At 38.7% G+C, this 13568-nt stretch overlaps 1 protein-coding gene across 1 annotated transcript in view; it reads left to right on the top strand.

The window, feature by feature from the left end:
- Nucleotides 1–13265, top strand: part of LOC124258592 (cadherin EGF LAG seven-pass G-type receptor 1-like) — a 74783-nt gene extending 61518 nt beyond the window's left edge. Inside the window, 11 exon segments of the mRNA XM_046692658.1 lie at nt 65–218; nt 1178–1244; nt 2143–2209; nt 3107–3189; nt 5270–5438; nt 5729–5824; nt 6239–6500; nt 7299–7472; nt 8003–8077; nt 8287–8388; nt 11804–13265. Of these exon segments, the coding sequence (XP_046548614.1) occupies nt 65–218; nt 1178–1244; nt 2143–2209; nt 3107–3189; nt 5270–5438; nt 5729–5824; nt 6239–6500; nt 7299–7472; nt 8003–8077; nt 8287–8388; nt 11804–11862 (1308 nt within the window). The 3' untranslated portion in view covers nt 11863–13265.
- The last annotated feature ends 303 nt before the right edge of the window (nt 13266–13568 follow it).

The raw sequence follows: 13568 nt of genomic DNA, 5'->3' as shown, positions 1-13568 counted from the left end.
AACGTTGTATAACATGTTATATATCCTGTGGAGTATAACACAATGTTATATCTTCTATTATCAGTTGGCCTGCAAGTTGACGGGCATCAGCCTCCACTACTTCTACATCTCCGCCTTTGCCTGGCTGTTTGTTGACGTGCTCCACATCTACAGAATGCTCACCGAACTTCGCATTATCAACTACGGCTCCATGAAGTTCTACTACCTCGTAGGATATGGTGCGTTGTACTGTCAGTCATTAGCACACAATATATATATACACATAGAAAGCTGGTTAACCCTCTTGGGTGTTGCAATACTTTTTTCCATGCGTGTAGCTCATCAAGGCAGGTCGTATCAAGACAGACCCCATGTTGATTACAGGTTCAGATTGGTTTCCTGTATCCTGTGCTTGTCTTAAGATCAGTGTATGGGATAACTAGGTGTAATGTCTATGTACCCAGTGACATGGTTCTACTACCTTGTAGGATATGGTGTGTTGTCAGTCGTTGGCACACAATATATATACACATGGAATAAACTATTGCTCCACCTATGATATTTAACCCGCTTAAAGGAGTGTTGGGATACCTTTTTCCGTGTGTATAGCTTATGAAGGCAGATTTTAGCACTGAAGACTCAACAGTGATTCCAGATTCAAATTGGTGTCCCCCGAACTATGCTATGCGCCTTGAGCATGCACTAGCACATGGATATGTGCGCTATAGAAATATCTAAATAGATCAGTCCATTGGATAGAAATAGATCAGTCCATTGGATAACTTTGTTCAGTCATTTTATCCAATGGGATGGTTCATTGTTCATTCACTAATTTCTCTTCTCCAGATTTTATTATTTACATCCTGCTTTCCTATTGTTGAAATTGTACAGCATTATGTTACCATTTTATACAACAAACAAACAACAAAATCAAACAGAATCCATTTTCTAGTTGGGATCAGTGTTCAAGAAGCAGAGTCTGCTTCAGTGTCTTTTGATTTTTGGTAAAGACATGTAGCTGAAAGATGTTTTTCTTCACAATGTGTTTTGATTTTTGGTAAAGACATGTAGCTGAAAGATGTTTTTCTTCACAATGTGTTTTGATTTTTGGTAAAGACATGTAGCAGAAAGATGTTTTTCATCACAATATGTTTTGTTTGCTGGTGCTGATATTTAACACAAGGATGTTGTTCTTCAGTTATTCCAGGAATAATCGTTGGCTTGTCTGTGGGTCTCAATACAGCAGGATACGAAATTTGTGACTTGTAAGTACATCTCACAAATACACTCTCAGTTTTAAACACCATGGATAATGTCAGATACATTGGCTGATCCAAGGGGGAGTCTTCCCTCCCCTGAATATGACTATAGACCACGTTGATTCAACCTCCCTGAACACCCCCTGTCCCCTTTAAAATTACTGGATCTGCCTATGATATATATGCGCGGGAAAGGGCAAAGGGAGGTAACTCGTGGGTGAGTGTATTTATACGTCCGCTTCGGGAACTTCAAGGGATTCAAGTGTTCCACTACCATTCGAAAGGGAAAGGGAGATAAGCAAAAGATCATGAGTCAGGATAAGTATAAAATATCAATGTTACTTAAAATCATTATGAAATGTTGAGCTTCATGTAGTGGACAGTAGTAGATTTAGGTTATGAGGAACTGTTACACAGGTTGTGCTGATTTGGGCTGCAAAGATTCAGTTCGATTCATCGAAAATCAAATATGACACCTTAGTTTCGATTTTCGATAAATATTATAGCTAATTCGATTTGGTATTTGGATACCTATTTAGATTATTTCTACACAGTGAGAACGTAATTTTGACTCCAACTCAAGCAGTTTCGAGCGCTGAAATAAGGGGAAACGTAATTGATTGACGCCATGCTAATTATTGAATGAGAATTGTTGTTAGTAGACATTGCCAAGTTAACGATGGATTTACGCTTAAAATGCAGACTCTGAGAGTTACATGAAATCTGATGCTTTGACTTGTATAATGAATTGAATTGAAAATTAGCGAATCGAGGGTCCAAGTTCAAAAATCGAATCGCGTTTTGGGTGAATTGTTTCAGTCCTAATGCTGATACAGTTGTATTGGGATGTCAGGTGCTTGTGATGCTTGTAAATTGCTATAAACTTTGTTTCTTTTTGTTATAGCTGCTGGATGTCTGTGTCTGGCATGTTCATCTGGAGCTTCGCTGGTCCAATTTGTCTTGGAGTTCTGGTAGGTCGAGGGTGACTGTTGGGGATACATGTATTTCCATTGTGACTGTTGTAATACTCTGCACTAATGCAATAGTCAGTTTTGTGATAGCTTGAAAGCAACTTTATAAACTGCATAATTACAATGATCAGCAAAAGAGAAATTGATAGATTATTGCCCACAATGTCAGTCGGCCATGGTTCTCAGTGTTGCATCTCAAATCAAAGGGAAGTAACTCTAACCTTAATTCAAGACCATAAGAGTTGTTCTTACTAAGGGACTGTTCAAAATTTATGGCAAGGGGTTTCATTCAAATTGTACATGCTTCTCCATAAATCATCAACACACACACACACACCTCCTCTCTCTCTCCTCCCCCACCCCCCCTTCCAACACAACTTATTTTGTTACTTTTGAACGCTGAATTGTCTGTTCTATTGGTGTTTCAAAATAATATGATTTAGCACAATTGGTGTCTATACAATTGCTGCTCATCTTGTTGATCACTGGATTGTCTGGTCCAGACTCGATTATTTACAGACCGTCGCCATATAGCTGGAATATTGCTGAGTGCACTCACTCACTCACTCACTATACAATTGCAATACATTGATGGTTTGATGTACTTGTCCACCCTTCAGCCGTGAGGCTACTGGATGTCGAAACCGTGTGACTAATATAATAATATTGATGCATTGTGGGAATGAGTAATTCCATAGGCATCCAGAAAAGTGCTGAGGTAGAAGCAGTCCAGATACTTTGATATGTATGATTTCAATACTTTGTATGGACACCCCCTTGAATGTATCAAATGTTACCCACGTCATGTACGAAGATGCACTTACCACTGTGATGCTGCAGCTTATCATGAACAGTTTACCAAGTTTACTGTCATGTTTCTTTTTATCTCACCTTCAGATAAACATCTTCACCTTCATCCTGGCCATGAAGGCCAGCTGTAGAGAGAAGATCCGAGAACCTGAAAACCTCAACAGCCTCAGGTAACAATGCTGTAACATTAGACATTATAGGCCAAGGGTGGAAATAACCCATTGCCCGACGTCCCAGTCCAGTTTTTTTTCTGTCGGGGAATCAAATTTGTATATCACACTGTACCGGTGTCCAGTTGACTTTCCAATGGTAATTATGTTGTTTTTTAAAAAAATGAACAAGAAAATCGGCCGGTCTAGTGGAAACATTATCAGGGCAAGTGATTTTACATGTACCGGAGTACACTAGCAATTTTAAAGTTATTTCCACCCCTGCAGGGCTAGATTTAGGCATTTACAGCTTGCACTGGAGCAGCCTGAAATTGCACAATGATACCTCATATTTTTCCTTATCCTGACTCATGCTTAATTGCTTGTCTTCTTCTTCTTGCGAACTTAGTGGAACACTTGTATCTCCTTATTGAAGCTCCCTTCAATAAAAACGTGCGTAAAATCACTAATCACTACTCACCAAGAGTTGTCCCTCCTTCCGTTTACGCGGGAAACTGGCGCCACTGTTTCCCACATGCTTCACTCTCTCCTGAATACGAGCCCGACACTTGAACTTACAGGGAAATCCAAAGTGTCTTTTGGGGAGGTTGGGAGGGCTTACCTCATGAGTCAGGATAAGTATAAAATATCAATTTTATTCAAAAAATTACATATTTATACCAACTTGCTCTCAGTGCATGTTCATGTTTTGCTGTTTAAGAACACAGCTGTCAGCTGTAAAGCAGGATGATGAAGAACTGTCTTGAAGCAATAACTCTTATGACTACATGGACAGTGATGACAGACTGTTACTGTTCATGGCATGAAATGTTTTCAAGTCCGATAAAATGATCTTATCAGACCCAGAAAATTTTGTTATAATGATGTTCTATATCAGTACCAAAACTCAAGCATTGTTTATGGTTTGATTTCGAACAGCAGGTGCAACCTGTTTTTGTCTGGTGCAACAAGGTTATTGCTGAGGTTGCACCAGGTGTAAATTGACAAGAAAATATTTTGGCTAAAACTGTTTACATTGATGTGAAATGGGAAAAACTCGCCAGATTTTGCCACTGGTGTTTGTGAGAAATGTGATCAAACGGTTTTCTCTTTACAGGTGTGATCATGTTCTGTTACAGATATGATCATGTTCTGTGATCATGTTCTGTTACAGATGTGATCATGTTCTGTTACAGGTGTGATCATGTTCTGTTACAGGTGTGATCATGTTCTGTGATCATGTTCTGTTACAGATGTGATCATGTTCTGTTACAGGTGTGATCATGTTCTGTTACAGGTGTGATCATGTTCTGTTACAGGTGTGATCATGTTCTGTTACAGGTGTGATCATGTTCTGTGATCATGTTCTGTTACAGATGTGATCATGTTCTGTTGTGTGATCATGTTCTGTTACAGATGTGATCATGTTCTGTTACAGGTGTGATCATGTTCTGTTACAGATGTGATCATGTTCTGTTACAGGTGTGATCATGTTCTGTTACAGGTGTGATCATGTTCTGTTACAGATGTGATCATGTTCTGTTACAGGTGTGATCATGTTCTGTTACAGGTGTGATCATGTTCTGTTACAGATGTGATCGTGTTCTGTTACAGGTGTAATCATGCTATTATCTCATTATAGGCGTGATCATTCTATTGTCTCAGTACAGGTGTCAACATGCTTTTGTGGTCGTTACAGGTGTGATCATGCTATTGTTTTGTTACATGTGTGAACATGCTTTTGTCTTGTTATATGATCATGGTATTGTCTCATTACAGGTGTGATCATGCTTTTGTCTCACTACAGGCGTGATTATGCTATTGTCTTGTGTGATCATGTTCTGTTACAGGTGTAATCATGCTATTGTCTCGTTACAGGCGTGATTATGCTATTGTCGTGTGTGATCATGTTCTGTTACAGGCGCGATCATGCTATTGTCTCGTGACAGGCGTGATTATGCTATTGTCTTGTGTGATCATGTTCTGATACGGACATGATCATGCTTTTGTCTAGTCACAGGTGTGATTATGCTATTTTATCGTTACAGGTTTGATCATCGTGTTTTGTTACAGGTGTGATCATGCTGTTTTCTCGTTACAGGTGTGGGCTGTTGAGCACCATCATACTGCTGCTGTTGGTTGGGGTGACGTGGGTGACTGGTCTCCTCTCTGTCAACTTCAATATCCCCTACCTTAACTATGTATTCTCAGTGTTCATGTGTCTCGAAGGTGTCTTCATAGTGCTGGCATATGTACTGCTCAATGCAAAGGTGAGAGGCGCTTGTATCCTGCAGACAAGGAAAACATTTCCCTCATTTTGCCTTCGAGTTATTTGTAAAGCTGATGTTGTGAGTGATAAAAGTATTTGCGTGTAACATCAAAGACCAAAGTTTGAATCCCAACATGATTACTGTGTGTGAAGCCCTTTTGGGGACTTCCTGATACGACATCACTGGAATGTTGCTCAAAGTAGCTGACATTCATAAAGGCATTTTGTGACTGTAGATTTATCACATGGAAAAATAAATTATTTTTAATTATACTTATAACATTCTTGCAGGTTCGATTCCAAATAAAAAGAGCGTGGTTCCGCATCCAGGGCAAGAAACTAGAAATTGATGAAAACCTTGCTGGAACAAGGAGCACAATGTTATCTGTAAGTTGGGTTCGTCTTTACGGGTTGGTTAATAGTCCCAGATTTATGCATTATCAGTGTTGTACATGACCTGATGGTCTGAGGTAACACAAGTCATTGCATTGAGTTGTGTTCCTTACCTGTCAGATAAACAGGGCTAGAACACTGGTCCTTGCTTCCGGAGCACCTTACCTGGTTTTCACCTGAATGATGATCCTTCCTTACATGCCATGATATAAAAGATATTCTTTTGATATTAATGTTAAATGCAGAACACTTGTTTGACTTTAGTTTAAAATGTGCTTTGAAAGCCTAAGAATTAAAAAAATATTATTCTTGGATATTTGGCAACCAAACAGGTCCTGTCACAGTTTCTGTTTACCATTCTGGTCGCGGGCTTTAGCGTATAACCTGTTCTTACCCTGTATATTGTAGAGATCTGCATTAGCCTATCGTCATGATTCCTCTAACGATGGAGGTCTTCATCGTGTCAACATCGGCATCTCCACAACATCAACAACAAGTCGCTCCAGTAAGAGTAGCGGCACCTTCCACAAGGGCGACGACTACCTACGCAGCACAAGCAGCTCGACATCGGGACACGTGCCATCCACGGCGCTGTACCCACCCAACACTGGCATTCCACCCTACGGGTTTGATCCATCAGGATTCCATGACAAACTTCCAGATGGCACCAGTAAGTTCACCATACATTTTGAGTTGACATTTGATGTCTGGGGCAGTAGGGTAATCTAGTGGTTAAAGCGTTTGCTCATCACCTCACAGACCCAGGATTGAATCCCAAATGCGTACAATGTGTGAAACCCATTTCTGGTGTCCCCAACGAGATATCACATCAGATGTCTCCCCCTTCTATGATCTGTCTCCGTTCGGATATATTGGTATCATGATTTGATGCCTTAACTTGTTTGCTTCTTTACGTAGCAAACACAATGCTGTTACAACAACTTCTAACTAGTTATAAAGATTCTGTCAGGCTAAAATAATGGCATCGCTGACTACACCTGGTAAGGCCTTCTCATACTTTACTGGGTTTTTTCATGACTAACCAAATTTCCTGTTAATGGTTAGATGTATGAAATAAGATTATGGAGGTTCAGCAACAAGTAAATTCTCAATGTATTGGTTTTGTTCAGCCTTAAATTTGACAGTAAGAATGGAATTGGGGAACTACTTTCTGACAGACCCGTGGAGATCCGGGGTAGAATAGGTCTTCATCAACCGATGCTTGCCACAAAAGGCGACTATGCTTGTCGTAAGAAATGACTAACGGGATCGAGTGGTCAGGCTGGCTGACTTGGTTGACACATGTCATCGGTTCCCAATTGCGCAGATCTATGTTCATGCTGTTGATCACTGGATTGTCTGGTGCAGACTCGATTATTTACAGACCGCCGCCATATAGCTCACTCACTCACTTTCTGACATGTGGTGATGAAATATTCCGTTATAATCCTAATGCATTGTTTTGCAGATCCTGATACAGGGGAGACAAATCATAAACCTGGCAATGACTCTGATTCTGACAGTGAGGTTTCCATAGATAGGAACAGTCTTGATCTGGCTTCTAGTCATTCCTCAGATGAAGACGATGACTTTGACCTCGGTCCCAGGTGGGAACCCACCCCTACTAAAAGTAAAGCAGTAGGTAAGTTGAAAGGCTGTGGACAGGCTGAACTTGAAGCACCATAGTGACCATGTAGATTGACAGAAACAAGTTTGATATTGAGGAAAATCGTGTCTAGAAAAGCTTTGTATCGTTTCTCACATTTGTATATCATGTTCACCTGACTCTAAACAAAGATGAACAAGTCTGTCACTTAAGGTAAAACATGCAAAATGATTAGTTTTATGTTTCCGAAAAACAAAAATAGACACAATTATGGATAACAACTTCTTTAATGTACCATGATGGTGACTGTCTTGCTTGACAGCAGTACAAGATCTGTACTGAAAAATAAAAATGGAAGTTGTTGGCCATAATTGTGTCGATTTTGTCATCCATCAACTTCTAGGAAAATTGCGAAAAGTTTGAGAAGAAAAGAACTGTATTACATGTTCGTCTTATTAAGTAAATATACAGTTTCTTAGCAAAGATAAATGTTTAGCCATGTTTGGTGACTAAAGAAATAAAATGTAAATACAACTTATGTACAACTTTGTGATGTTGTTTTCCAGAAAAAGCTAGAGAAGAAATAGAGAAAAAGAAAAAAGAAAAGGAATTAGATAGACTGAGAAATAATAATGGTGATGGTGAGTTGTGTGGAAAATAGTTTAATGTTTTGTCTGTTTTTGTGTCATCCCTACTTACATACTGCATAGATGGAAAAAACACTAATGTCCAACAATATTTGTTTTTAGATGTCTGTGTACTTTTCAGTATAAAAGATGATGTTTAGTATATAGCTATTAACATCCTTGGTGTTTGTGAGTTGTACTTACTGTGGCGTTACACTCTGCAGGTCTTTGGCTGGGGGATGGCGAACCAGGTCAAAGGTTAGGTAACAGTCCAAGATTATCAAACGTCCAGCCGGATGTGACGTTACCGGCATCGGAACGCCAAGGTATGAGCAAGTTCTCGCAGCTCTGTTAGGGTGTTACCATGGTTACACTGTGGAACTGTGTGATGTTGACATACATTGAGGTGATGGGATGTCAGGGATGTTTTGTGTATCAGATACCCACTGTTATTTGTGTATCTTGCTGGAATTCTTTTTAAAGTGCAATAAGTGTACATAAAGAAATATTAGCATGTGCCATCTTGATGTGATGGCGTACAGGCAAGGTTTGTTAGAAGACTTCAGCAATTTACAACACCTATGTACAATGTTGTAGTAATCAGATGTTTTATATAATGCTCTATTTCTAGAAAACTGTATTCAGTAATTCTTCACCATTTCCCCATCCGATGTGCCAATTTAGTGCAATCTTACCTTTCATGCCAATCGGCTCCAGCTGTTGACTTATGACATTGTCACCTATCATATTTGCCCACTACGATAAACATCTGTCAATCATGTCATCGTGAATGTATGTATGTGTAGTCACGTCTTGTCGTTGTGGGGTTCTGCTTGGCATTCAACTGATTCCATACCAAAGAAATGCTATAATCGTCAATGCAATGCTGACGGCATAACAACAAGCTGCTGTGCACTCTGTGTCCTAGTTTGAGCAGACGGACCCACGAAGCTGCAATGTCTCTGTATTTGTGAAGACTTGGTTTCATTTTCGTTAACATTTGCATGAATTATTTTGAGCCATAAATCAGTTCCAGAAATAACAGGTTCATCTTCTAGTGTGATCATGGTATTTGTGATTAATTCCAGTGAAGTGAAATCTGATAATTGACGTTTTGAGACTCACTTCAATCTCACATGTTTTGTTGATTTGGAGCATCTGATAGAGACGACCACTAGGATCCCATTGTCAGACTCGCTGACTTGGTTGATTTCATATTTGTAGATTGATGCTCATGACAGTCACAGGATTGTCTTGTTCAGACTCGATTATTTTACTGACAGCAAGCATACTACTGGTATAATTCTGAGTGTGGCCTTACACAACAAGCAACTATGCATTCTGAATGTATGACACTCGGCAGTAATTCAGAAAATTAATACGAGTGCAGTTTGACAACTTTACCTCAAGTAATTGTGTGTATCTGATCTTTCTGGAACTGATGTTGGTTAGTTTATGAACACATGCTACAGAATCATGTCTGTCAAATACTCTCCCATCACTTTTGATCATTGAATCAAAATTTTACAAAGACCCATTTTAACGATTTTTGATTACAACATTTTAGATTTGTTTTAATTTTCATCGTAAATCAAAACGTCTTGTACATATTTTGAAACTGATTCCAGAATGAAGAATCAACAGACCTGCATTCTGTATATCTGCACCAACTGCCTTCTTTGTTTTCATAGGTCGTGTTGTAACGATTGTGCCCCCCTGTACGCACCGATAGCTTACCGAATAATATCTCCGGCACCAGCAGCCCTTCACAGGGCATGAGGGTGCAAGTACTCACTCACAATGGCAGCGTTTCCTCCGACACTGAGTAAGTGCGCCCTGGCGCCTCTCAAGGAAACTAGGACAAATTTTAAGGTAGTCGCAAGCAGAGTTATGTCCCTTAAACTGACCTGAAGATGTCGAACCATTGTGGAAAGACATGACATTTGAACTGCTCGTTTCGTTGTGATGGATAACCCCGTGACGACCATCTCCTTCATATCCAACCAGTTTCACATGCAGACATGGATGCTCTAAAACTCGCAAACAAATTAGAATACTTTGGCAAATCGAGATTTCTCGTTTCTTTTATTTCATTGAAAGAAAAATACCCCCCCCCCAAAAAAAAATCATTTTTTTTCTATTTCAGAAAATAATGTTAGTATAAATCAGAATAACTGAGATATTTTTTTTATGTTTCATTTCTTTCCTCTGTTTATTTTTGAATTGAGTTTCTTGGAACAATGTTTGTATGATTTGAAGGCTCAGTCCTCGACTTCAAGAATCACCTAGGTTGCACTGGTGGATGGTTTTCTGAAGGATATGGTATTACGTGTTCACCTGTCTCTGCACCCAGTTGGTTATGGTTTACTGTCGTCTTCCCCCACACCCTAGAAAACAATACAGTCTCTTTTTCTAAACAATGGTTCTATTAAAAACATCATGTCATAGAAAAGAATTTATCTTTCTATCTCTAAATACTCAATCCAAAAAATTAAAGCAATTGAATTTCGGCATAAATATATTTGAAACTGGATTGTTTTTGCCAGGTGTGATCAGAAGACAGGGTTGTCTCCCCTGCATGCCTACCACTACCTTCTTTGTCCTGTAGCAGCCACACGTCAGTCATGTCGGGAGGGGGGAATACTTTTAAAAGATTCCATATTAGAAATTTCCACCTGGTCAAAGAAAACCAGCAGAGAGCATCCAAGTTACAGAATGTGTGCACACTTTGAGATAGAAACACAAATACCAAACAAGATATATTAAAAGTGTACATAAGGTCAGACCAGTTGTATTTCTTGTTTTACGGATCCGCCGGTCATATTTTTTCAAGAATAAGCCCCAAAAAATCAAATTTATTTTTTCCTGCTCAAAAAATAAATCCTAATGGCTTATTGGCCAAAAATGTAAACTTACAAGAAAATGTTTTTGATTGTGTTTTGCCCCATATACACTTCATAAATTTCCAAAAGTAAAATACTTTTAATATTTAGAAGGAATACTACTTTGACTGGTGATTTTTGTTTTTATTTTTTTCCCTCCTGCCTTTAAGTTTTCTGAGGGCAAAAATCTGTAAAACAAGAGATAAAATTGGTCTGGCCTAATGATGATTAAAACCTGCACAGTTTCAATGGAGCCTGCATTCAGTTGGACACATGTCTGTTTTGGTCTGTGTGATTTTCTGTGTTTGGTTCCATTTAAAATGTGGAGGATAAGAATCATTATTTAATTAAGATGCACACTTTAAGAGAAGTGTGTCTTGTTTGCAATTGTGTGGCTATATCTGTTAAATGTGCGAACATTTTCTACAGTTTGGTTGCTCTCTTCTGCACTTTGGGAAGGCCTGAAAATACTTCTATCTGTATATGCGGTCACTTTCAACTGATGTGTGGTTTTAGCAAACCTTGTACCTAACACCAGTGAGGAGTTCCCTTTTTTTTTTTTACAGTAATTGTCACATGACCAACCAAACAGTTGGTTTGTGGTGTTTGGATGCTTTACTAAACATAACAGAAATTTGTCTTTGGTTTCATCAGTTAATATAAAACCTTTATAATCTGTTGGCATATTTGGTTGCATTAATGAAATCTCCAAAATCCATTTTAACCTGTTCAAGTTGCCATTACCTGTTCAGACTCACAATTTTTCTTTGTGCCCGTTCCCCTAACACCATTTCCTGCATGTTGTTGAAGTTCTGTGGGTGACTTTTGTTTATTTTCTGTTTTTGGTTTGTTTTTGCAGATCGAGCAATGAGACATCTGTCTGAGCACTCAACCGTCTTCACAAACTCACAGAGATAATTGTAACATTCCAATCCATGTTCCATTAGTCTTCATGTTCGTGTAGAAGCAGAAGAACTATCATAATAATCATCCATTTCACAGCCATAACTCCATTGACCATTTTTGAATGATTACATGTGCCTAAATGTTATATTATTTGTAGTCAGCTTTATGAGAACTAATAACATGGAAGCAGTTGCACTGCCATTATCATTTTGTTGAAATGGCTGCACGAAATTGCAGACAGTATTTGTCTATAAATATTCCTGATGAGCAAACAATAAACTTCTTTCTTAATTCCTTCAAGATCAGAACTACATCATTGTCGGTGAACAAAACCATATTCCATGGACAAAGTGATATATATATCATTGATAGCTCACTCTGAGACTAAACTATATTTGCAACATTAATGTCTGTAAATGTTTTTTGTAAGTATTATTCTGTACCTAATTATGCAGGTATTTGTAAATGTTTTTGTCTGTCTCGACAAGTATTATGTGTATATTCTGTACAGTCCACCATTGTAACATTGTGCATATGCCATCCTGTCATTTGTGTACATTCATGATAGTCCCCCCTGTATTATGTACTGTCGGTTCCCACATAGTGTTAGCTAGTGCTTCTAAGGGCTACCAGCAGTCTTGCCCCCCTACCTGTGTGACAGCTAGGGTGACGGTCTCTCCAGGGCGTGGTGGCTTCACAAGATTCGAAGGGATCAGATTCTAAAGATAATGTCAGTGAACATTTGGAGTAATGTGTGCCTAAATTAGTTGTCCTGTAAGTTGAATCTCATTTCAGTATTTCTTTAGTTTATTCTAAAATAATTTGTCCCAATATTTTGAAGTTAGCAGGTGTTGTATCAGAACAACAGAATGTATGAGAATAATTGAGTGAAAGCAGTAATACTAAATGCATAATTTGAACTATTTCAGTTGTCTCCAATACAATGTGCATTTCGTAATTTCTAAACCTTGGATATTCTTGGTCAAGTTTGTGTTCAAACGGTAATATCATCGCATAATATGGAAAGTTGGGTCAGAGAATAGGATAGAAATCTGTGGTGATCTCATTTCTGATTGGTACACAGTATTGACAGAAAGAAGTGCCTTGGACCAAGACCGCTGGTATTCTGCATGTAGAAAGTGACATTTGGCCTCAGTGAGAATGTTGTAGGAGGGTTATCTCCCTTGTTGTGATACTCCAGTCTTTAAGTAGAGCTATCGCCGTGTTGTGACTTATGCGCTGCGTCATGCCCCACTTGGCCTTGTTGTTTATTTATTGCTGTATATACATACTTGTCACGATGTCAACATGTTGATCTCTTTGTACAAATTTTTATCAAATTCATTTTTTTATGATGATGAAGTACTTGTGCTTCCTAACAACAACAACAACAACAATAAAAATTATAAATACCATCCAATGTTTGTGTGTATTTTGTGATGCAGCGTTAAGTACAGTGATAAGTGCATGTATTAGGAGGCTGGAAGAACAAAACAAAACTGGTGGGGGCCATACATGATATTTATGTACAACGGGGGTCGCACAACAGTACGATAGGGGTGAATAGTTGGCCGTGTGTAGACACATGAATCTGACACAAATATCACTGCGTAAAGCTGCAAAATTACTGATGCCACATTGAGCAATATTCACTCTTGATATTGAAATTATATGCTTTTATGACATTCAGTCATTCCCTTTTACTACGTTTTACACCT

The sequence above is a fragment of the Haliotis rubra genome, unplaced genomic scaffold (genome assembly GCF_003918875.1).
Source record: "Haliotis rubra isolate DU_JTF1 unplaced genomic scaffold, ASM391887v1 Scf7, whole genome shotgun sequence".
NCBI lineage: Eukaryota > Metazoa > Mollusca > Gastropoda > Lepetellida > Haliotidae > Haliotis > Haliotis rubra.
Note: the sequence above shows the minus strand (reverse complement) of the source record. Positions and strands in the feature narration are given on the sequence as shown.